The sequence below is a fragment of the Phascolarctos cinereus genome, unplaced genomic scaffold, assembly GCF_003287225.1.
Source record: "Phascolarctos cinereus isolate Bilbo 61053 unplaced genomic scaffold, phaCin_HiC Scaffold_726;HRSCAF=1367, whole genome shotgun sequence".
Lineage (NCBI taxonomy): Eukaryota > Metazoa > Chordata > Mammalia > Diprotodontia > Phascolarctidae > Phascolarctos > Phascolarctos cinereus.
Genome location: NW_027556098.1, coordinates 368,466,439 through 368,492,320, shown reverse-complemented (window position 1 = coordinate 368,492,320; position 25,882 = coordinate 368,466,439). Strand labels below are relative to the sequence as shown.

At 41.8% G+C, this 25,882-nt stretch overlaps 1 protein-coding gene and 1 non-coding gene across 18 annotated transcripts in view; both read right to left on the bottom strand.

The window, feature by feature from the left end:
- The window catches only part of PUM1 (pumilio RNA binding family member 1), a 167,459-nt gene that overhangs the window by 19,629 nt on the left and 121,948 nt on the right, over positions 1-25,882 (bottom strand). For 10 of the 17 annotated variants that reach the window (XM_020983360.2, XM_020983369.2, XM_020983359.2 and 7 more), the window contains 8 exons: positions 20,636-20,774; positions 19,374-19,517; positions 17,777-18,073; positions 16,144-16,380; positions 11,046-11,313; positions 9,823-9,952; positions 6,706-6,840; positions 4,877-5,014 (listed from right to left, as the gene is read on the bottom strand). In XM_020983360.2, the coding sequence (XP_020839019.2) occupies positions 4,877-5,014; positions 6,706-6,840; positions 9,823-9,952; positions 11,046-11,313; positions 16,144-16,380; positions 17,777-18,073; positions 19,374-19,517; positions 20,636-20,774 (1,488 nt within the window). The remainder of the gene's footprint in view (positions 1-4,876; positions 5,015-6,705; positions 6,841-9,822; positions 9,953-11,045; positions 11,314-16,143; positions 16,381-17,776; positions 18,074-19,373; positions 19,518-20,635; positions 20,775-25,882) is intronic. The other 7 variants (XM_020983361.2, XM_078145516.1, XM_020983364.2 and 4 more) reach the window with 3 other exon arrangements.
- LOC144454658 (small nucleolar RNA SNORD103/SNORD85) lies at positions 20,456-20,537 on the bottom strand. Its single transcript, XR_013483168.1, has one exon. It is a non-coding gene; the product is annotated as a small nucleolar RNA SNORD103/SNORD85 (small nucleolar RNA).

Below are 25,882 nucleotides of genomic sequence, written 5' to 3'. Positions count from 1 at the left end.
TCATTTTCATATTCCTTTTGCCAAGACACATTCCAAACCCATAAGCAATGAGAGAGGAAGAAAGGAAATATGTTTTGTGTTTTATCATGCAGGCTTTTTGTTTTTTTGAGAGACAAGGAATAAAAAGAAGCTTTCCTACAGCCCAACAGAAGGTAGATTTCTGGTCACCTGAGCAGGAGAAATTTTACATCAAGATTTTTGTCAGGATAAATGACTGACTGCAGGCAAATTCAGCATGAAGACTCTCCAAGTCATCCACCCTGATCAGGAAAACAAGTACTCCAGCCTGAGAACCAATTTTAAGAGCTGCATCTTGACGTGTAGATAAAGGGGAGAGGTCAGAATCTGATCACTCTTGTGTAGACACTAAACCACAGCCACCATTAACATGGTGCAAGCCATTTCTACTGGCCCACGTGGCCCAGCACCACAGTGGGCTTGGTCTAACAACCTGGGAAGCTGATCGATGGCACAGAATCTTAGCGCAGGCAGCCAGGGATAGGCTGCAGATGGGAAGCTTTGCCATGGATGTAGGCAAGAGGACAGTACATAAGGACCTAGGGAAGTAGTTCAATGAGCTCAGAAGAGCCAAATGTGAGAGGCTACATCAGGGCCTGCAGCCAAATCAAAATCAGAAATTCCTACAAGGTCCTGGTTCCAGGCTGTAAGAGTATGGTGTCAAGTGACAGGGAGTCAAGATAGGCAAAGAATATAGATCCTAGGACCAGAGACTGAGAGCTGAAAGAGACCTCATTTCCAGACAAGGAAACTAAAGGAAACTAAGGCACAGAGGTTAAGTGACTTGCCTGGGCTCACACAGCCCACAGCATGTAAGACAGGACCCGAGAATCTTCCAAGCTCCCTGACTCCAACATGAATGTCTTTCATTCCTCTCTATTCCTGGCAGAATTCTACAGCCTTATGTCAACTGGCCTCATTCTAGTGGCTGATTTAACACACACCCTCTGCCCCAAGCAGGAGGTCCCCTTGTCCACTTGCAGCAGCAGACGTCCCCCAGGGTGCTGCTACTTTGATTGGCCTACACAAAAAACACATGGCAGTAGAAACCATTCCTTCTTCCACAAAGGTGACTGAACACCTAGAGCCAGAGAGTTGTGGGACACAAAGCTATAAACTGGCTCACAGGTGTGCTCTCCTCGTCATACACCTCCTTCTTCCCTACCACGTACTCAAAGCAACCCTACAGCATTTAGGAATTGGGAATTCCATTCCAGGTATTCATCCTGTCCACTGACCAATACTGGAGACAATGTGTCCAACACGTACAGAGTCATGGGAAACAACCATATGAAGAACTAGGGACAAGAGGAAAACATGGTGAATACAAATAGCCCCAGGGCAGGGCTGGGGAACCTGCAGCCTTGAGGCACCAGGTCCTTAAGCGCAGCCCTTTGAATCCAAACTTCATGCACAAATCCTTTTAATTTGTTCCCCACTCCTGAGATAACATATTTTGTTATCATTTAGTCATTTTCAGTCACATCTGACTCTTTGTGACCCCATTTGAGGTTTTCTTGGCAAAGACACTGCAGTGGTTTGCCATTTCCTTTCTCCGGTCCATTTTACAGATGAGGAAACTGAGGCAAACAGTTAAGTAACTTGTCCAGGGTCACACAGCTAGTACATGTCTGATGCCAGATCTGAACTCATGAAGATGAGTCTTCCTGACTCCAGCTCCAGCACTCTATCTACTGCATCATCTAAAGAAATGCCCAAGTTATTCTGAGAAAAATATTTATCTCCAGAACAAGTAAAAATATGGATGAGTGGGTGATATACTCCACCTTGGTCCTGGTCCCCATACTCAGTCCTCACTGGTGACCACCATGACAAGTTTGGAAATACAGAAGTATGTGCCCCCTTTGGAGGACACTGAGTGTAACAGAGCACCCTGAGAAAGCAACTGACCTCCTGACAGTTCCAGGTTGAAAGGCTGTGTGGGAATTGAGGAAAGAATTTACTTTTCTTGCAGCCAGCTCTCTTCACCACAGCATGCTGCTATGTCCTTGTGACCTTGCCCCTTGAGACCCTTAGCTGGGCTGAAAAGAAGGGACTGGATCATTCATCCTGGGTCCATCTGGGCTCTTACTCTGCCACGCCCTGAGACGAGGTTACTTTACAGGGGAGACGTAAGACAGGGAAAGGGACAAGTGAACTTCAGGGGTAGCTCTTGAGTTTGATGCTATGTTTAATAAACCCTAAGAGGGCATCCATCAGTTCTGCTCTTGATAGCTCTTCCTAAGCTGCCTGTTATAAAGTCTATCAAATGACAGACCAGAGCCAACCTGCTCCACCAGAATGCTGGGCCAACACGCAGAAGCTGCTACGATACTCAACAAAGAAAAGCTGATTTGGTGAGAACCAGCATGTTGTCATCACTGGTATTTTCCACACAAAATGAGGCAGCAAAAGTGGCCCAGCGCTCTTACCAGAGGCCTCAAAGTTTGTGAGCAGGGAGTGCTTGGTTGCCTCTTGAGCACAGCATAGCTTGGAGAGGGTAGTTTGCTCAAAGGCAGGGAACTGGGGGAGAGGAGGAGGAACTACTTTGGGACAAAGCAGAACTTCCAAGACTACGGGTAAAATAAGAGTTTTGACTGGGCAATGAGCACAGCAAAATCCATGGCCAAAACAGAAAACTTCTCAGGGGTGCCCATTAGGTCACTTGTTTTGACAATGAAGACACACAGCTGTGCTTATAACAAGCCATTCTCTTCGGGCAGGGTAATCAGAGGGCCCTTAAGTTTCTAATTTCAGTTAAAGCATGGCCGAGGTACTGCTCCACGGAGGTATTCCTGAATTTCTTAAAATCCTGAATAGCCACTGATGACAATTACTTGTCTCATTGCTAGTAGAGGAAGAAAGGCCAGAAATATGACAAGACAGCATAGGCCCATACAATCCTGTTGTTCGGAGCTGAGTAGAAGACCAAAGTGGGGCAGGCCATGGGGCTAGCTTTCTCAGGGATTTGGGAGGGAAGGGCAGCCAGGAAGCACAGATAGATGTCAGGAGCATGCTGCTACAAAACAGTATCAGGAACCCAGGAGGGAGGTCAATGAGCCAGAGAAGGAGAATATGATAGTGGAGAGAAGAGTCAAAATGAGAAATTCCTAAGATTCACAGGGAGTGGAGAGAGAAGTCATTAAGAGGCGGAATCCAGGTTCAGTGCTGGTTAACAAATGAAGAATGAAGAACTGAACCACCAGACAAAAAGTATGTGTCCAAGCCATTTCCAACAACAAACTAGACATCTCTCATGGGCATACGTGAATTTTTGCCTAAAGATCTATCAATCACAACTTTTATTATGTTTATTATTAAATAATTATAATTAATAATAATCAACTACAACTAATATTTAATATATTTATATTGTTATATTTATCCTCTTATATTACATATGATTTATATGTAATTATATATAAAATAACAGTTCCATAATAGTTATTTAATTATTAACATATCATGTTCCATCTACAAGGCAACAAATTGATTCCAATTCATGAGTGAGAATATTCCCTGTGCTGCAGCTCCCACAGTTAAACACCACTTTATGAAGAAGTGGACACAGTTACATGAAGCAAATCTGATCCACTAACCAAGCCGAAACACTTGACTACAACCACATCCCTCCACACACCCACAGCCATGGCTGCCAGCATTCAGTTTGTGTTCAGTCGTATCATAACAAACACTTGCGAAAAAGTAATCTGGATGGGAGTAATTTTTTTTTTAAACTTAAATTTCTTAAATATTATTACATTTCCAGAATCCAATGGATTAAAAAAAACAATACAAGTAAGGGAGTTTCATTGTAGTATGACCTTTTTAAAGCATTAAAACAGATTTTTCTAAAATAATTCTTTGTCACCTTCACATAGTGAGAAGTACCATACAATATGTGAATGTTACAACTGATATAGACAGCCTGAAGACGTTCAGGAAGTCAGGAAGGCCCGAACATTGGCCTGACGTTACAAAACAAAAACAATCAAATAAAAAACTCATGGGGGCAGCCAGGGGGCACCGGCCCTGGATTGAGGAGGACCCGAGTTCAAATGCGACCTCAGACAAATAACACTTACTAGCTGTGTGACCCTGGGCAAGTCACTTAACCCACTGCCTAACAAAATAAAATAAAATAAAATAAAATATAAAATAAAACCTTATGAACAAGAATGGCTAAGGTTGGTAGTGCCTGGATAAGTAGGGGTCTGCACAGGGAAGAAGCTTCCCCAAACTGACACTATCTGACCCAAAAGAAAATCACAATACACACACAGATGGCCTGCCCCAAAAACTGTTGAAAAAATTTCACTGTGAGGATTGTTTCCATATAGGCACACAGTTGTTTGTTTAATGGTACCTTTTCTATGGGGTACAGATAAAATTTCAAACAACTACTTTTAAAATATGAATAATAAAAAGTTATATTTGGAAAAGCAATTTCTAGTTGACCATGAGGATCAATGCAATAAGAAGAAGAAGAATGACTAACATTTATATAGCAATTACTCTGTGCCAGGCACTGTGCTAAGTACTTTATTTCATTTGATCCTCACAACATCCCCGCAAAGTAGATTCTATTATTATCCACATTTTAGAGATGAGGAAACTGAGGCAGGCAAGAGGTTAAAAAATAACCTGCCTTGGGTCACACAGCTGAGGCTGGATTTGAACTCAGGTCCTCCTGACTAGCCCGGCACACTATCCACTGTACCACACATGAGAGGGCTAGAACGTACTATGCTTCAAAGCATACTGACATATTTTGTTGGAATTCCCACTTTCCATCTCAAGTGTAACAAAACCCACAAACAAGCCTCCTAGTTTAACTGATTTCTCTTCTGTCACTTACCTGCCCCTTAAATGCATCAATGATAAATTGTAGGGACTGAGGCTGCACACATTCGATACACTTCTGAACCACATGATTACCATTCTGGTCTTTCACACATTTCAGGACATGGCCATCTAACTCCCGTACCATCTCATTCTATTGGAGAGAAAGAGAAAGAGAGCACCACCAGAATCACAGCTGGAAAATAACTACACAATATCTTAACACAGACAAACATCAATAAATGGTGGTATCAAACCAATAAACACAAAAAATTATGACATCAGACACGAAACACTGCAAATCAGTCACAAAAAAACCCAAGTGATGGAATGCTTTACAAGCTAAAGTGCTCTCATCTAATCTGATAATGACAGCTTAGGTATTAATGATTAATCCTATTATACAGATGAGAAAACAGAGGCCCAGCCAAGGAAAGAACTTGCCCCCAGTTTGATAACTAACTAATGGTAATCAAGGGGCTCAAACTTCAGGCTTCTGATTCCAAATCCAATCTTCTTTCTATGCTGTTGGATGCTTCCCTCCCCACTACTGTAGCTTAAAAGCAGTAAATGTCATTAAATTTTTCCCTTACTGAGCCTGACAATTGTAATTCACGAGAACAAGGAAGGTGAAAATCACCGTAAGATGCTCCAACTGAAGAACAACTATTAAGATCAGGGCCAGAGCGGTAAAAGCTTGGGGTGTCCCTGGAAGGCTTCCTGGCATAACAACACACCAGGACAGAAGCAGCATCTCTTCCAGAAATAAACCAGAGGAAGGCAGTTGGAATTGTAGTGCACATTTAAAAAACAGGCACAGAACGTAGAAAAAACCCAAAGTGCATACTCTTCAGAGAAACGTGCTAAGGGGGTGGAAGAGGCTAGAAGTGGATGGATCAGAAATGTCACCCCTGAACTGTATCTTTACGATGACTCCACTGTAATTCCCTACCAGGCAACTTTGGAGCAGGAGAGTGTTTAGGAAGGGCTTTGACTTGTGTAAGATAAAAGTACAAGACCAAAAATGAAGAGATCAGAGTGAATGTGAGATGAAAAGCACAAAAAACATCTAATGGGCAAACAAAAAATAAACTATCCAACAGGAAACCAGGTAAAATTTCACACATTTATGGAACAGGAGAGCAAGATTAAACAAACTGTCTCCCAAAACAACAACAACAAAAAACTATTAACTATACACAGGAAATTGTAATGAGTTCTGAAAGTTTCAATATCAAAAACTTGGGGAAGTTGAGAGTGAAGAAAGATAGAGGCCAAATTTCATTTTTGGTTTTATAATCTCAGCAACTAGCATGACTCCTTATACCTAAATAGTTAATAACAGTTAATAAATGCTTACTAAATTGAACTGAAATTTAAGAAATTAAATGTGCAAGCTCACATGCTAAAGACTTAGGATAGATCAACATTAGAAGGATATTGTGAAAATCTCCTGAAATTCCACCACTTAAAAGTAACTGCCAACTAATAAAACCATCTGTTACACTGAACAGATTTATGCTGATTCCTAGCTCATAGATCTAGAACTGGAACAGTCTTCAGAGGCCACCTGGTCTAATCCCCACATTTCAAAGATGAGGAAACCCAAATCCAGGGAGGATAAGTAACAAGATTGGAAAACTCATTAAATTAAGATACTTGATGGACTGTGAATTTACAATTCTATGGTTTATATCTGCCATGCACAAAAGCCAAATGCCAACAGCCACAAGCACAAAAGACAAAGTGTGAAAGAAAACAGGAGACGAATTCACACAGTTGATTATGCATTACACACAAGACTGTACATCAAACATCAAGAAAAAAGTTAAAGTGGAAACTTACAATTACCTGCTGGTCTGGGGGAATAAATTCCAGGGCTTTCTGGATGACCCGACAGCCGTACATCTGCAGAGCCAAGGACAAGACGTGCCCGCGGATCCTTTCTGCCAAAGCCAGCTTCTGTTCGAGGCTGCCAAACTGGAAAGCAAGCACAAGAACCAGGCTTACTATTGGGAACAAAGCTCAAAATAAAAAAACAAAAACAAACAAAAGGGGGGGGGAGAACAACACCACACTTCCTAGAGGTCCATTCACTAGGCTTTTACCAATGGATCTTCTACCTTTAATTAAATTTTATTAAAATAAACAAGTTTTTGCTTTAATCAAGGCTAGAAACTAAAAGAGATAGCTTTTAAAGCCAACGAGCTTAATTACTTCCATGACTTTAGAAGAAATCATCATCATCATCATCATCATCATCATGATGTATATTTATATGTCCCTAAAATGCTGACATGTCTACAATACATTATTTCATGTGGTCTCTTATAAGCTATGAGGTAGGTACTATAGGAATTTTTTTTTCAACTCCAAGTGTGGAAACTCCTTGCACCAGGGTAACCTGGCAACTTAAATATAACTTAATCACTTTTGACAGTTATTTGGGGAAGTGACTTACAAATGGTCACAAAGCCAGTACATATCAAGATGAAGCCCTGATTCCTCCAAAGATGGCCTGCTAGCTGGTATGCCCTGCTGCTTCTCTGCTAAAGGTATTAGTAACTCCTTTTTACAAATGAGGAAACTGAGTGAATTTCCCATAGTTATACAGCTAACTAAACACAGGAGCTCATCTTTCCTAAATTCAGCTCTTATAGTGTACCACACTCAGAAGGATAAGCCTATTTAATGCTCACAGCTATTTAGTCAAAGATTATTATTAAGGTCAAGGACAGCAGGGATGGGTACCTTTCCAATTTTGTCTTAAGTTAGAGCTTACTTTTCCGGTTTTGTTAGTTTCAAGTAGGTAACCAATTCAATTATATATTTAAACAGCATAGGGTAGGCTATGTGTGCCAGGCACCATGCTAAGTGATGGGGATACAAATAGGGGCAAAAGGCAGTCCTTTCCCGGGGTGGGGGGTGGGGGTGTGTGAAAGGGTAGAGGAGGTACCTGGAAAGGGGCATGATAAAGAAGTCCAGAGGAGTGAAGCAGGGCGGGAAAGGAAGAGATGGCTAGCCTAGGTCCTTCTTATAAGGAGGTTCTAAGAGATGCTCTCTACCCTCCAATCAGAGGGAGGGTGGGACCCAGAGCAGAGGGCAATGACTAGGTATGAATTATCCAAGACAGTGAATTCTTTGTTCATGAAATACTTCGACTGATCTATGATCTCAATCTATCTAAACATTGACATCTATTCATTCAAAATAAGCTTTAAAACACTCAAAAGTGAAATACAAATTATGCCCTTCTCCAAATGAAATAAAGGGTAGAACAAAAGCGACCAACAAGAAGATGGGCGAATCCTGGCTCACCCCAGACAACCCTGACAGCTCTCTTCTCTCCAGTCCCACAATATCTATTTGTCCCATTTATTGGCACTAATTAACTTCATCATGGACTTACCTTGTCTCTTAAACAATATTACACTACTTTAACTTTCTCACAGGAAAGACCACATCAGACAATCCGACTCATGGCAATTAGCACCTCACATTGAGCTGAACTGCAAAGTTTCAGAGGCTGTGAATGTCTTTCTTTCTGGCTATCAAGACAGCCCTCTGGCAACCATGCCATTCTTTATTAAAAGTCATGCTAGCCTCAGTTTACACATAAGGAAACGGATACTTAAAGAAGTTGGACGAATCTCCTTTGCTGAATAATTACCTTGATTAAATACTTGAATTGGTCCCTTTGAGAAAGGTAAGAGAATCAGCATCCTTAGGACCCTTTTAAAACAAAACATACCTCAACCTGTTCAGAAGGCTTTAGCTAGACTTATGGGAATAATGTATAAAGAACACTTTCAGAACAGTGATTCTTTTGTTAGTGCCTAGGTTTGATTTTTTTTTTTTAATTCACATGGGACATTTGGTCATTTCATTTTTTTATTTAATTTTTACTTTCAGTTCCAAATTTTTTCCCCTTCCTGCACCCCATACTCAACCCAATGAGAAGGCAAGAAATACAATACCAGTTATGCATATTAAGTCATGCAAAACATATTTTCTTATTAGCCATGTTCTGAGGAAAAAGAAAGAGAACATATATACTTCAATCTGCACTCAGATGCCATCAGTTCTCTATCTAGCAGTAGACAGCATTTTACATCATGAGTTCTTGGAAACTGTGGTACATCATTGCACTGATCAGTTTACTAAGTCTGTCACAGCTGATTATCTTTACAATACTGCTGTTGCTGTCTAAGTATGTCTTCTGTTCTACTCACTTTATGTCAGCTTACACAAATCTTCCCAGTTTTTCTAAAAGCATCCCACATTCATCATTTCTTACAGCACAACAGTACTCCATTACATTTATTACACCATAACTAGATTCAGTCATTCTCCAATGGATGGGCATCTCCTTGATCTCCTTCCCACAAAAAGAGCTGCTATAAATATTTTTGTACATATAGGCTCCTTTCTTTTTTCTTTGATATCCTGGGTACACAGACCTAATAGTGGTATTGATGGGTCAACAGGTATACACAGTTTTATAGTTCTTTTCCAAACTGCTCTCCAGAATGTTTGAACTAGTTCACAACTCGAACAGTGCATTAGTGTACCTGTTTTCCTACAGTCTCCCCAGCATGTTGATTTTTTCCTGTCATGTTAGCCAATCAGATGAGGATAAAGCAGTACCCCAGGCTTGTTTTAATTTGTATTTCTCTATCAGTGATTTAGAATATTTTTATATCACTATTTAGTGCCCACTTCTAAAGGTAGTCTCTGCCACATTTAAAAAGAGAGTTGCGTGCCGATTATCTGTGTGAGCATTTTAACAGTATGGAAGAGAAACATTTAACTTTTGGCAATAAACTCATCAATAGGAAGTGTGGAAGGGAGACAAAAGACAAATCAAAATGGAACATTGTGTGAAAAAGTTCACCTAAAAAATCTTTTGTGCCATCAGAGACTTAGAACAACGAACACAACAAAGCAGAGACCAGGACTTACTTCAAAGAACTTCTGAATAACATAGTTTCCAAAGACATCAACCATTAGCTGGTAAGCAGCCTGTAAAATTTCATTGAAGACAAGCTGGCGTTCAGCTGGCGTGGCACGCTCCAGCTTCAGCTGAATGAATCTGAGAACGAATGGATAAATATAATGAGATCACTTCAGAGGCACAAGGAGATTCAGGTTTAGCAGAAACTATGTAAGAGATGGGTCAAGGTGTTGCTGTAAACCAGGTACTATTTGAATTGTACTAGGCAGGGCCAGGGTTTGAAAGAGAATTAAAAAGAACCCTTCTTTCTACAAAGAATTCTATTGAGAAAAAAAATCTCTTGAGAACGGGCAGACAAACTTCACTGAGGAACAAGAAGCAGCTCTGTCTTACTGAACCAGATGGAGCAAAGACTCAAGGGAGGAAAATGCCAAACCCAGGCTCCTTGTCCATATCATCAGAGCATTTCTGTCTCTGTCAATATCACAGAGGTACTAAAGACAAAGAAGATGAAAAAACAAGAGAAGGCCACACTTGCTACCATGCATTATTTAATCCTTTTAAAACTGGTCCTACTCTTGTGCTCTTCCTTTAGACATTTCCATCACTAAAACACAAAATGATGAAAGATGACAAAATCAGAAAGATGCTTTATCTATAACTACCTGAAAATGTCTGCCCTGACATGGCTGGACACTCAAGTTTGTTTGCTTGTTGTTTGCTAGGCAATGGGGTTAAATGACACAGCTAGCTAAGTGTCAAGTATCTGAGACCGAATTTGAACTCAGGTCCTCCTGACTCCAGGGCCAGTACTCTATTCCCTGCACCACCTAGCTGCTCCTTGGACATCCAAGTTTTTAAAAACTGTTTACAGGATGATCTACATGTGTATTATTTGACCTGTTCTGAGTTATATTAAACTGTGGTCACTGAGAGACACCTTCAGTCACTAGGGCCTATCTCCTCATTCAGAAAGTATTGCCCTGTTTTTTAAGTAATGTAACCAAAACCAAAAATATTTCTAGGATAGTTCCTTTTCATCAGCTTTGCAGTGTCCTTGGCAAGGAGCCCACCTCGAGCAAATGAAAGACTATATAAGGTAAATCTAGGAAAGTTTTAGTACAGTTTTAATAATCACCTTGACAATATAACTACGTATTCAAGATATAAAAGTTATCCAAAGTTGTGCAGAACATTCAGTTCCAACTATTTAAAATGCTGAAGTTCTCACCTGGACCCATGCTGGTCTTGGGAAAATTCCATGATGTGCCCTGCAATCTCACGCAGCTGTAAATTAGGGTAGCGGTTATTACGGAAGTCCTCCAAAAGCCTGCTCCGGCCGGAGGGCATGACATCTGACAAGCCGTAGCGAATGCGGGAAGAAGGGAACAAAGCGCTACTGGGGCTAAACAGGCTAGAGGCGCTGCTGGCACTCCGGTACTTGGCTTCGGCTCCAGGAGCTGCGGAGATGTATCTTCCACTGCCGTTGGTGAGCCCTCCTATTGGTCAGAACAGAAACAGTGAAAGAACCATCTCAACAGGTCTCTGAAGAGGGGTTTGGGGCACGCCCCACAGCAAGGAGAAGGAGACTCTCTGTTGAGGGAATACAGCTAAGCTGGCTAACAGTTCTCGGGTCTCTTCTCCAGCTTCTCTACTCAATTACACTCCTAGGTGGAGGGGACAATAAACTATATTCTTGCTCTTCACTGAGAATGGGATACATGCATCTTTGATGGGACAACAATTATTAGCAGCCAGTAACTAAAAATGATCATTCCCTTCTACATTACGTGAACTCCATCAAACAGCCTCTTTCCCTTCTAGCTTTAAATTGCTGACGCTGTGATCAGGTGTACCTGACCCAACAACAGTAATGAGGAAGGCGATCAGTGCAAAAACCTTGGGTTAAATCAAACTGAGCATTATGAGGAGAGGGAGAGAAAGATAAAGCTATAGATGACATAGCCAGAACGCTTTCTTGTCATGAAACGTAAGTGGCTCCACAGCACCCGCATAAAAACCGTTCTTGCTCCACTGATAACACTCAATGTGATGGCTGAGGAGGGTGGATGACACACAAAGTGCTCTTCTGATGAAAAACAGCCAAAGTGACCAAAAGCGCCATAAATTAATCCACTCTAGTTAATGATATCATGATATTACAAGGCAGGTACAACTACTCATGAATTATGGTAAAGAACAGCTGAAATAATTCCATTTTGACAGTAGCTTTGATCCATAGCTTTTTTTTTTCTTTTTTGGTGAGGCAATTGGGGTTAAGTGACTTGCCCAGGGTCACAAAGCTAGTAAGTGTTAAGTGTCTGAGGCTGGATTTCAATGATCTATAGCTTCTAATTTCACTTGGAAGGTATGACAATGATTGAAAGGATTTTGGAGGGTAGGAAAGAATATAATCAGGCCGCTTAAGACTCTTAGGTTTAGCTCGAGTCTTTTAAATCCATCCTCATTCTTGGTCATTTTCAGCGGCTGAGCCCCATTTTTCGTGGCCTGTTTTACTTGCAGTTCAACTCAAACTATGCACGTGAAGCTTTCCATAAGGTACCTGGGCAAGCTGCAGTGGGGTCCAAAACAAATGATCAAACTCAAAACCCAGATACAAAAGTAGGATAGTTTCTCTCAGGGCTGTCACAATTTTACTCAAAAAAAAAAAACCCGTAATGTCCTAATATATAGACATCTTTTCTTTCACAAGTCACTCTTTTAAATATAAGACAGGGTATATGGTCTCGGGGGTGTGTGTGTGTGTGTGTGTGTGTGTGTGTGTGTGTGTGTGTGTGTGTGTGTGTGTGTGTGTGTGTGTGTGTGTGTGTGTGTGTGTGTGTGTATTTTGTGAGGTTTTTTTGTTTTTTGGGGGGGAGGATGTCATTAAAAATACTGCCTATGTATACTAACAATTAAGCTTCTCTAAACAACTAACTGGAGTTCTACTTCCCCCTTTAGGCATTGTGATGATCAAGCTTTCAGGTCACAGGGAAAGGTTAGCTAAGTACATGATTTATGTTCCTGTACTACTTTTCATCATGAGATGAAGACTTTTTAAAAAAGAAACGTAAGTTTGAACCCACTGCTAGTGAGGCAATTGTTTCTCCACTCCATATGCCATCCCCAACATAAATGGACCTTCCTTCAGTGGACAGTGAGGGCAATGGAGAATAAGAAAAAAAGCTCCTCAAGTCCACAGCCCTAACGTGAGGTATCAGACCATATCACTGGTTTTAAGATGGGAAATATAAGAAAACAAGGAATAAATGCTAGAGAGACCTAATCAAAGCTCCAATAATATTTACTATCTTAATATAGGGACCAAGGAAGTCCTAAAATCAAGTTACAACTTTCACAAATGCTCATTTCTGCCTCTATTCCACCAAAATGAAACCCCAAGGAGTTACTCAGTTAACTTGCTAGTATAATGAAGATTAAACTGTGTGTGAGCAGCTGTGTTTGATGAGCTCTATTTGAGCCTGAGCTTCCTGCTGGATTTGGAATAGGTTCATTCTACCAATACATAATGCATTTGGAGGCAAATTCAAAACAGAATGACTTCAAGTGGCCATTTTTGTCTATCTCATGGCTGTAACACTAAACATTATTCACTGAGTTCACAGAATCATTAGAGTTGGAAGGGACATTAGAGGATACACAGCATAACCCCAGAATGTTATAGTAGTGAAAACTACCCAGAAAAGTTAAGAAGAGGTTAAAATTAACTTTTCGTTAAAATTACCTATATTTTTTGTATATACTTCTATATGTCTATGTTGTCTTCCTCAGGTAGATTATAAGCCTCTACGGGGGAGGGACTGTTGAGCATTTTTCTTTGTATTCTCATGAACCAGCACACAGTAGGTATATAATAAATGTGTTAATTGGTTTTGTCACCTAAGATCACATAGGTACTGTCAGAGACAGAATCTGAATCCAGGTTCCGACTCCTGGCCCAGCGCTCTTTCCAGAGCTTTGCCAGAGACGAAGCTGAAAAGCTAATCAGAAATCAGTCATGCCCAATCTGCAGTCAGTTTGAATATTCGCCAATTTTCCTTCAGTAAGGACTTAATTCTCTTGGTCACTGACAATGCCACCAAATACACCACTGAACTTTAATTCTGAAACTAAACTGAATAATGAGGTCTGGCAGCCATCTGGCACATCCATATGAGAAGGTGAAGAAAACAAGCCGCAGTCAAAAGAAAAACTATTTCCCATAATACCCTGCTTGGCAGATGGAAGCAGAAAAAGAGGAAGGAGAAAACGGAATCCAATGCAGGAAGCAGGAGACACAAGGAGGAGTGCCCTGGCCTGGCTGACTATGCCCACCCACAGCCCCCCTGCCTAGCTCCCACAAAGAGGGCAAAGAGACCACAGAGGCAGCTGCAGGCAAAGGCACCAGAGTCAGAGGAAGGGCGGGTGGAGAAGTGTCCTTGTCTTCCTCACCTCCCGTGTGGGTCAGGGAGCAGCTCTCTCCTGAAGGGAAGTGATGAGATGCCCACCGCCCACCAGAGGAGCAGCCCGGGGAGAAGGACAATCCAAGCCCGAAGTGAAGAGGAGGAGAAAAGGTCAGAAGGCACAGAAGTGGCACAGAACTTTCCACGCTCCCCACCTGCTCCCCTGAGGCCACGGGCCATTCTTTTCACATCAGTCATCACCTTGTGATGCTATATGGCTATGAATCACAGAACACCAAGATCTCAGAAGATTAAAAAGGTGACCCAAAGAACAATACAGAGAGACATGGTGGGTTCAAAGGTGGATGCAACACATTATGATCTGCATACCAGAACTAGTGGGAAAGAAATGTATAAATGGAAAGTGAGCAAGTCACGTAGAGAATTCGAGGAATAACAGATGGGCCGTGGGAGAGCTACACTGGTAATATTAAAAATCGGAAAGAAAGAACTCCAGGATGTTAAGCAATTCCTCTATGGAAGATGAACAGAAGAAAATGACCAAAAATCCCACAGGATGAAAAAGTAATGAAGAGTTGCAATCTGTGCTAGTGGAGGGAGTGGAGTGTCCACACAGCTCTAAATAAAATTAGTTCCAAAACTTGACACTCCACTATGTGAATCAGAATGTCTCACAGGAGATAAGATATTTTATGTAACTGTCACAGGTGGTGCAGCGATATGATGTTAGACTGGAGTCAGGAAGATCTGAATTCAAATTTGGCCTCAGACACTTACTAGCTATGTGACCTTGGGCAAATCACTCAATGTTTCTGCCTCATGTAGCATCTACAACACAGGGTGGTTGTGAGGATAAAAGGAGAATTTTTGTAAAGTTCTTTGCAAACCTTCTAAGTCCTTAAAGAACTTATAAATGCTAACTATTATTATCGTCATCCTTTTTACTTGTCCTAAACTTCTTTCAAGCCTAAAGAAGCAGCCTCTATTTCTCACACACTGAGAAATTTGCTGAGAAAATACGTTTTTACCCTACACATACTTTACCTGTCATGAATACAGACATGAAACCTAACCCAACCTTAGACTTTTAAAGTCTTTTTTAAAGACTTTTTAAAAAAAGACTTTAAAGACTTTTTTCATATGGCCTCATGACTCCTTGTTTTTGGAACCACCCCCACGTAACCCTCAACTATCCTGTTATGAAATAGGATCACACACAAAGAAAAGAAGGAAACAAGCATGTAATAAGCACTTACTATGTGCCAGGCACTACATTAAACTCTTTACAAATACTATCTTATTTGATCCTTACAACCCTGGGAAGTAGAGGATATTATTATCATCATCTTACAGTTGAGGAAACTGAGGCAAACAGAGGTTACGGGACTTGCCCAAGGTCACACAACTGGTACATGCCTGTGCCCGATTTCAGTTCAGGTCTTTCTGACTCCAGGCCCAGCACTCTGTTCACTGTTGCCACCTTGCTAAAAACAAATCTGTGAGGCCTAAAAGTATATTTCAGCCATGTATGGTAAGAGCTAGAAGAAGCAAAGACAGTTATCAAGTAAGGAGACCAGGCTTCCAATTGTAGCCCTACCGATTCCTTTTGAGATTTCCTAGCCATAAAGCTGCCAGATGAGACACTCACACTGGACAATGTGGGGCTTTAAAGAATAATGGAGATCGTTTCTCACTAATGCACCTCCCAAACCTATAAACTCCAGTATCAAGTTCTGATACTAGATACAAATTCGAAATAATCAGGTACCCAAAGTACACAGCAACAGGGCCAAGTCTACAGGTATAGAGCTGACCCTCTCATGGAATCAAGTGGCTATTAATTGCACCTGCAAAGTATTTCTGAGATGTGCAAGAGAACAAGACAGGGCTAATAACAGCTCTTACCCAGGTTCAGACTTGAAGAAGATCCATGTGAAGAGAGAGAAGGAGGTGGTGTCTGGGAATGCCCTGGCCCCTGACTAGGGAGGGGCATTCCAACAGGTCCAGGAGAGGAAGAAAAGCCAAGGCCATTATAAAAACTGTGTCCAATGGGGGTCAAACTGCTGGATGTTCTCTTATATAGGTCACTGCTGCCAGTCAGGGAGTCTCGGCGGGAGCCACTACCAGTATTTGAGTTTGCCACTAAAATAGAATTGAAACAATGTATATTAGAGCAGCCCTGGGGCTTTAAGAACAAAGCCAACGACATGCTTCTACAACATGGTACATTACAGTCTGGTCTGAGTCCTCCCCTTCTACACCCTCTGCCCACCTGTCACCAGGGACAGCATAAAGAGTAGTACTGAATGCCAAGAGAAAGTAAAGCTGACACCAAGCTGGCTGCTCAAAACACCATATTCCCATGAAACAGGCTGCCTAGAAGCAGGCCATGCTGTATGGTGGAAAGAGAAAACCCCCATGGACAATACGGACTCCACAGAGAAAAAAACACAGAAGAGGAGAAAGGCCTGGCTTGGCCTTCCATGGATTCTAAAAGGCAATGTCACTGTGCTTCACAGGATGGCTGGGTGATATTACAACACACTGTACAACAGGGCCATGACAAGAGGTTCAGGAAGCAGGCTCTCTGATTCTACACCATCGCATGACGGGCTCTTCTGTCACTTAAACGGATACCTTTATCCCAGACGTCACTGACTCCCTCTTCCTCAGGCATGCCCAATGACCACACCACACCTCACCTATTTGGTTATCTTCCTGCTTCACATTTTCCCCAATTCCATGACATTATAAGCACCTCAGTGTAAACACTCCTTCCAATTTGCCAGAACAGCAACCTGTCACCTACAACAACAATCCAAGGACCATTCTTCACCATCAAGGTCCTTCCAGATAATATGCTGCTGAGGTAGTTTAGGTCTGTCTTCCTCACTCTCCTCTACTCTTTAGAAAGGCACCTTCTTTCCTCGACCTGCACTATGTTCTATGAATTTCTGCCAGGTTAAGTGACCTACTATCTAGAATGAAACAACTAAATGAGTGTGAGAGATAGTAGTGAGAGTAGTGCTAGTAACGGTGGTGGTGGTGGTGGTGGTGGTGGTAGGGTGGTAGCAGTAGAGTAGTGGTGGTGGTAGCAGTAATGGTGGTAGCCATAGCATCCATATAGCCTTTCGAGCTCTGCAAAGTGCTTTACATGTTGTCTCATTTGTGTGATCATTACCACGACCCTGTGAGGTAGGTACTAGTATTATCTTCATTTTACACACAAGAAAAGTGAGGCTGAGAGAGAATAAGTGATGTGCCCAGTGCTGACAACTAGCTTGCAACTGTCTGAAGCTGGATTTGAACTTAGGACTTCCTGGCTCCAAGTTGGATGCTCTATACACTATAGCACTTGTTCAGGTAACCTGGAATAAAGTCCTATCAGTATAACCAGGGGAAGAAGATCCACCATATTTCCTAGTGAAGTCCAACTCTCAGTGACTTTGGTCAATACAGGCTCCTGCAATATTGCCAGGGTTCCATCCAGACTAGAACATGACATTCCCTTTAAAGCCACCTCAAGCATGATTGCTACCTGCAGTTCCAAATCCTCCCAGGGCTGATCCCAGAGTGGCTCCAAGAGAGCTGCTGCTCCCAAATCCAAGGGAAGTGTTGGCAGGCTGGGCGGAGCCCTGAGAAAAGAGGGAGCTACTCTGTGAGTTGCTGCTCAGAGAATTGTTGCCATAAAATGAACTGGAGGCCAAGTTGTTGTTGGGCTGCTGCTGGGGCTGGGGCTGAGGCTGCTGAGTTCCTAACGGGCGGAATGGTCCATTTGTCGTGCCTGCGAGACCACCGGCTGCACCATTTGCAGAGGCTGCGGCGGCTGCAACAGCTACAAAGGAGAAGATTAAACACAGTGGATTAGGGTCTTATTCCCAAACTACTTTTCTCTTTCTTAGACAGCAATTACAAAGAGATTACTGTTTCAGGACAGAATCTAACACGTAAACAATGACAGGATCATCCACTTAAAACTAAAATGGGACTTTGGAGGCCATCTAATCCAACCCTGTATTTACAGATGGGGCAACTGAAGCCCAGAGAGAAGTGACTGACTCAAGGTCACAGAGCCACAATTGAAATCTCAGCCCCCTGACTCCAAATCCATCTATATGATGCCTCTTTTCAGTCCTGCAGATTCTCCTTGACTCTAATGGATGGAAGAAGGAAGAATGGGTGTAAATTTAAGTTAAAAAGAGGCAAACTGCTGCTCATTAAGGAGAAATGTGCAACTGCCCAAAAGCAGAATGAGCTATCTCAGAAAGCAGTGAACTCACTATCATTAGAAGTCCCCCAGTAGAAGCTGGAGCACTACTTATCGGGAGTTTTGCAGACAAAATTCATATTCAAGTAAAGGCTGGATTAGATGCTTTTCTGGATCAGTTGCAACTCCTGAGCCCAAATCCCACTACTTGTCTCTGAGAACCAATGAAACAGAGTCAATAACTGGGTTCTCTATCTCTGCAAAAAGTAGCCATTCCATTTTTAAAGACTCAGGAGTAGAAAACCCCCAAATAAAAATTAGCTTAGACTAGACTCTTTACAACAGCAGCCTATTCTGTACTATACTCCCAATTATGCTTGCTAAAGAATTATTTGACCTTGTAACTCATTACAGCAGTTAACAATGAACATTCCCACTCTGACAGAGAAACTCTCTCTTTCCTTACCCTACAAAGATACAGCATTTGAAAATATACAAAATGAGAAACTTTAGATATCCACAAACATTACTACATAATATTAATACTATAAGCCAACTTCCTATATTAAGTATGACCTTAAATACTTCTGAACAAATAGCATGAATAGGGTACCTGCAATTTCTGAACCTCCTTGAATCTTACACACAAAAAAAGACAAAGCCAAGGGGATGGTGCTTCACAATGAGGAGGAATAAAACAGGTTACTTTTTTTGTTTTTTGTTTGTTTGTTTGTTTTTAGGCAATTGGGGTTAAGTGACTTGCCCAGAGTCACACAGCTAGTAAGTGTCAAAACAGGTTATTTTTAAACAGTCTAAGGAAAAGCAACAGCCAAGCCCTCCCCCCACCCCCACCCCGCTCCTCCCACTCCCATCTCTTTTTATTAAAGCAGTTCTGCAAGACACAGCCTTATGGATACAAGAGACATACCTGCTTGCGCTGCTGAGGAGCTGATGATGACAGGTGCAGGGGCTACAAGACGGACAGGAGCTCCCAGTCCATTTCTAGCCCCAGCATTGACAACGAGGGCCCCTGTTTGGTCATAATAAGCAGCCGGTGCCAATACAGGATATCCTGAGGAGGTAGAGAAATCAACAGATCAATACTACATATGGAGAGAGCACCAGTGATGTGCTACACACAAGCACCCTCAATCACATACACACATATCTAAAACAATTAAGTATACAAAATTATAAAGCTATAGGATTGAACCCAAAAAAATCTTTGTCAATATGTTTTTACTGACTGTCAAAAGTTAAGGTTAAAATCTGACCACATGCATGTGCAAAATGTCATGGAGGGGAGGTCATTGATGCTTTCTGACTGTTAAAGAACTTCGTCTAAAACTAATCTAGAAATATAATGGCAAAAACAAGGACCTCTTGGGCCCAACAAGAGCTATGTTATTAATTAGAGTAGCTTGGGAAAATAATTAACACTGTGCTTTAACTGCTTGTAACAGTAAGTTGGTTCATCCTGGTCCAAGTAAAACTAGATCACTAAGTGTGGTGAAGCATTCGTACATCGACAGCCATTTTTCATGACTCCCAATCCAAATGGCCTTTAACCTCTAGGATGCCTCCTTTATCCAAACACCTTGATTAAATTATCATTTTGCACATAGCAAAAAAAAAAAGGGGGGGGAGAGGTAGGCACGGCACGCAGCCCTACAGCTGCATGCACATACCCTTCCCCATACAAGTCTCTGTTTCTTAAGTGCTGTATATACCTCTACCAACAACTCTGAGGATGTCAGGAAAGGCAACAGTCTGCCAAATCAAAGGAGACCATTCATTTATTCCTACTGGCATCCACATGAATGAACCAGAAGGTTTTCGAACGGAGCCCTTATAAGAATGCTTGTATTGCCATAAACAGTTCCAATGAAGCACAACTCCTGACTTTTTGATGAAAGGTTGTAACAAACTAGCAAACTGAAGACAGCCCCAGGACCAAAGGGTAAAAACCCCCTGCCACAACCAAACAATAAAAAGCAAAAAGAAATGTGGACTGGCTCAGAACAAATGAGTACAAACAAGAGTTCTCATCATGAACTGCCTCAGTGAGGGCAAGTGTGTCATCCCAGCCAGTCTTCAATGACTTCAAGGGACTCACCACCTGCTGCCGAATCCTGCTGAGTGAGCCAGCTCTCTCTTGTTACTACTCAAAGAAGACAAATGAAGACATACCTGGCATCCCTGCAGCCAAGCCCTGCCCAAATGCAAGAGCAGAGTTTACTGCAGCAGCTGCCACGAGTGGATCAGTCTGCTGACCTTGCTGGTTCTGATTTGGGGTCAAAGGGCGTTGGCTGGCGCCTCCACGAAGAACCTAGGAAGAAGGCAGAAAACAGATCAACTCTTTCCTCCTCAGCAGAAGCAATACCTGTGCTCACATTTGTATGACCAGTCAGATGGGACAGGCCTCCATTAGGAAAAGATCTCCCATGCATTCATCAGATACAAGGCACTTTTTTATCTTTAAAAAAAAATACATTATTCATTATACAGAATGGCTCTCTGCATAGGGGAGGGGATATTGGGAGAAAATAGAGTGATGTAAGAAAGAAAAGGGAGGAGGAGAGAAGGAAATCATTAAAAACTTTTATAAATACACAGAAAAAAACCAAAAGAACAGGAAAAGGCCAAAGACTAGAACCATGATGCCCAAAACAGAATCCCAGAAAAGAGGACAGGGATGATTGAATAAAAACAACAGCTATAACTGACACTGACATGGCACTTTCCAGTCTACAAAGCACCTTACAAATACTTTTTCATTTTATCCTCACAACAACCCTGGGAAGCAGTTGTTATTATTACATTATTACAAGAGAGTTTAAGTGACTTGCCCAGGGTCACACAGCTCATAAGTACCTGAAGCTGGATCTAAGTCGTCCTCACTCCAGGCCCACCACTCCAAGCACGCCTTTCCCTGCTGCCTCAGATCGCCATCCTCCCTAGTCAAGTGTTTTGTGCGTAAGGCGCAGAGAGCAGCCCAGGACCCCATAATAGTTCATATCCTATCTGCCTGGCTTCAGGGCCCGAAAGCAATCTACTACAACGCACCACCTCCACGATGTACAAAGAGAACAAAGGACTGAATATTACTTACTCACTCAACCTTGTCATACACCAGTCCTTAAACAGCCTATGGTCCAACTAAACTCTGGACTTCCTTCTGCTCTGTGAATACATCCTCTCCCACGCCTTTCCCAGGACTTGTTCAATTACAACATTCCTAGCCAGCCCAACACAAAAGCCACGGCCTCCCCCAAAAGGTTCTTCTCTGACCTAAGCAACACTCCCCTCAAATTGTTATGGACGTGATTCCATTTTTGCCCACCCTCCCTGCCAAGATCTTTGCTTACCATGCCTGGGGCTGTATTTGTCACAAGCTATATCCCATCCCCACATCAGTAAGTGAAGGCTGATGGAAATCCCTCCCCTCAGCACCTAAGGGCACTGTTCTGTGTATGGGAGGGACTCAATAAACCACCGCCCCAGAGGCTAAATAGACAAAAGCCTACCAAATAGAGCATTGGAAGCTTTTTTTTTAATCCTCAGTAATTAAAATATGCAAAATTGAGGAGGCTGGGAAGAAAAAGGGGCAGTGACACACTACTGGTACACTTAACGTGTTTTTAAAAGGCAATCTACAAGTTTATAAGATTCATAAATCCTAAGAAAAGATAAATCATGTCTATTGGAATTCTACCTGAAAAGTGTTTTCAAAAGGAAAAAAAGGTTAAAAAAATATACACGGGAAGGGAATAAATACTTATATAGCACCTATGATGTGCCAGGGAATTTGCTAAGCACTTTCCAAATCTCATTTAACCCCCACAACAACTCTGTAGGGTAGGTGTTCTTATCATCCCCATCTTACAGTTCAGGTACACAGAGGTTAATGGACTTGCACAAGGTCAAACAGCTAAGTGTCTGAGACTGGATTTGAATTCAGGTCTTCTTGATTCTAAGACCAGCCCTCCATCTACTGTGCTGCTTAGCTGCCTCTAAACATAGACTTACCATGGCAGCATTACTGGTACTGACAAAGAGCTGGAAACAATGTAAAAATACAACAGTCAGTAAATGACCAAACTACCAAATATAAATATAATAGATGCCCTTAAATGTGAAAGAGGGATACATTTTTTCCCACTCTATTTTTCCCACTTGTGATGGCTCAACTATCCCCAAAACATCTTCTCAGATGTGACTTGAACACCTCATGACGTACAGTAAAATAAAGAATACAAAGTGGAATCCCACTCTAAAGAGTTAACCAGAAAATTAAGCAAAATAGTAAGATAAAAAGCAAGCCCACAGAAATGATCAGCATTCCTGGATATTACCAAAAAAGATGCTGCAGAAAGAAAAATTCTATTCAAAATAACCACAGAGGACATAAAATACCTGGGAGTCTGTGTACCAAGCTATCCCTGGGACATAACATAACAATTTGTGGGGCTGTGAATTTGTGCAGCCATTGTGAAAAGCTGGGATTGGAAGACCAGAAAGCACGGGCCTGCCTCCCTTCACTGCAAAGGTGAAGGCCTCCCAGGGGTGGGTGGGCACAGAGCTGTGTGTGAACAGGTGTGACTGGTTTGCAGTTTTCTCATCTGTAAAATAAGGACACTGGAACAGATGATCTTTAAGGTTCCTTTCTGTATAAAATACTGTTATTCAAAAGAATGAAGCTATGACCAACCTCCCTAAATAATATCAAGGACAGATCTAAGGTTTGAGTGTAACAAGCAGAAAAGTAGGGATTCTAGGCTTCTGCAAGGCTATCCAAATGCTCTACTCTAGCTGCACCATCCCTACCTCCAGGGCTTGACCAAGCCATTTTGCATAGCCAGCTGCTGATGGGTTAGGCCCCTTTCCAGGTTCCTCTCCATTCACACTTACACATTAGAGACAAGACTTCCAGATGTCCAAGTGGTCAACTGGTAAGCCAGTCACACTGACAGCCTCAGTTCCTCAACTGAACACACAACCAGAAAGTTAGTTTTTCAAAAAGAGACCTGCTAAACCCATTATGGCCTAGCACACAGGATATACACACAATGGATCTTGTGCTGCTCAAATTTACAAACATGTGGATCTACCCACCACTTCAAAAATTTTTCATCACTGGGTTTTTCTATCACGTGTGTTACTATCTCAATGAGCACTTTCCAGTGCTGATGGAGATAGAGAGAAAGAGAGGTGGACAGAGAGACAGACTGATGTTAGAGGTAGATAAGACAGGTAGGTGGGTAGATAAGATGCCCAGACAGACAGACAGGTAGGTAGGTAGACAGATGACAGAAAGAGGTAGCTAGGTGGATAGATGAGATTAGATAGGAAGAATCAGATATAGACACCCATACGTATCACTTTGAATGAGTATCATATTGATTATAAGATTCATGGAAAACAGGAATGTGGGGAAACAGATAAAGATGAGCACAGCACCGAAATGTAATTCCCTTATAGCTTTAAAGTGATGGCAAGCCATTAGGATGAGTATACCATTATGGTTTCAACTGATTTCTGCCTTTGGCATCAGAGGTTCTGTTTTGGTTACTATGATGACTCACCAAGGAATATTTAGAGGTCTACAGAAGAGCTAGATACAGTGGGCATGAATATACACACTGGAGTTCTTCTAAATGCTATTACAAAGTTCCAGAAGAATGGAATACATATGAGCTTTGCCCATTTAAAGTATGTATGACCAGCTAATCCAGTGTAGAAACTGGCAGGACAATTCAGCAATTAATGGAGCAAGAGAAGGTAGGGTTCACAGCAGGCCTGAATACTCAAGGATGACATGTGCACATGTCCATACAGTCCTGGATTTTTCAGGACATTGAAAGCTCAAAATTAATGCCCCTTTCTTTTCTTCAAGTGCACACTTATTAAAAAATTTCTATTCATTATAAAATGTGATCTCGTTTATTTAGGTCAATGCAAGGAAAGCAGATATCAAAATAATTATGATTTTAAAAAGTGACAATGGACATAAGTCATAGTGGCAGATGACCTTTTGAATGCAAACTGTCAAGCACTTAGCACACTTCTACATCTGCACTCTCTGCAGAGACCTACAGCCAGTTCTGCTACACGTGGGCTCCTAAAAAATCACTTCAATATGCAAAATCACAGACAAGAACCAATGGGCTTATGGGAAAATGGAGGCAAGGAACACAGCACACAATAACTTCATCTGGGGCATATATAAAAAAAAGATAGTAACCTGATAAAAGTGGTAGCACAGTTTTTGATACGTGTGTGTGTGTGTGTGTGTGTGTGTGTGTGTGTGTGTGTGTGTGTGTGTGTGTGTGTATTCTACCCTAACCAGTGGCTGCTGCTCGCCCCGTGGCCCAGATCCCCCACAGGGCCAGGCAACAATGGAGAGGGCAGTGGCTTCTAGGGGAACAGAGGACCTGAGCCCTCCCCACTCACGGTTCCTACTGTGGCACAAAACGTATCTAAACATAGCACTTTGCCTTTAAAAAAGACCTGCAGTTTCCTTGAGGACATGAGCTCTGTTATCTAATGTCACTGTGTTAAAACAAATTTATGCTTTCAAAACAAGTATTTAGCTTTTAGAACAGTGTTATACATTATAAACATATAAACAAACAGAAAGTAGTGAAAGCTCTTTACTAATAACTATTTTAGTTATTACTAAAGGGTGGCACAACCCCTCCCTCCCCCCTCCCCCCCCAAAAAGGCAAGAGGCTGGGTGAGGAATACCTCATATAACATCATTTAACTGATGAGTTTGTGAGTCTTGCTAAGCTGTTTTTCTTCCAAATTGAAAATTCTTTACTATAAGGCTAACTCTCTGGGAGGAGAAGGAAAAGATAAATGGAAAATGAAAAATGAAAGTGACAGAAAAACTACAAAAAGTGATATAAAAATCAACAAACAGAAAACAGGAAGTCTTCCTTCTAAAATTTGAAAATCATTAAAAGTAAAATGGGAAAACACAGATGTGTTATCTATATAGTTTCATCCTTTTGTGATGGCTTAAGAGAGCTGAATGATCTCACCAGATCGGACTTAGGACTCCCGGCTGGCCCTCCACCACGTATCTCACAAACCTGCAGCAAAGTGAACACACTACACACTCTGGAAACACTGCCTTCCTCTGATCTGTGAGAGCTTTGCCTAGGGCCATTGTTTCAAGAAGTGCCCAGGCTATCCATGTTCACTGCGCTACACGCTCCACTCCTGACTCTAGAACTTTCCAACTTGCCCCTTCTCCAAAGGTACCCTCCCTTCTACCCTCTGCTCCGGCTCTTTTTTTAGGGGTTATTCATTCTCTCTTCCACACATCTTTCCCTTAGAAGTAAGAGGTAGGAACTGTCTGTTTTTAATTGTATTTGGATTCTCAACACAGTGCCTGACAGTCATCATTTAACACATGCTCACTCACTCTAT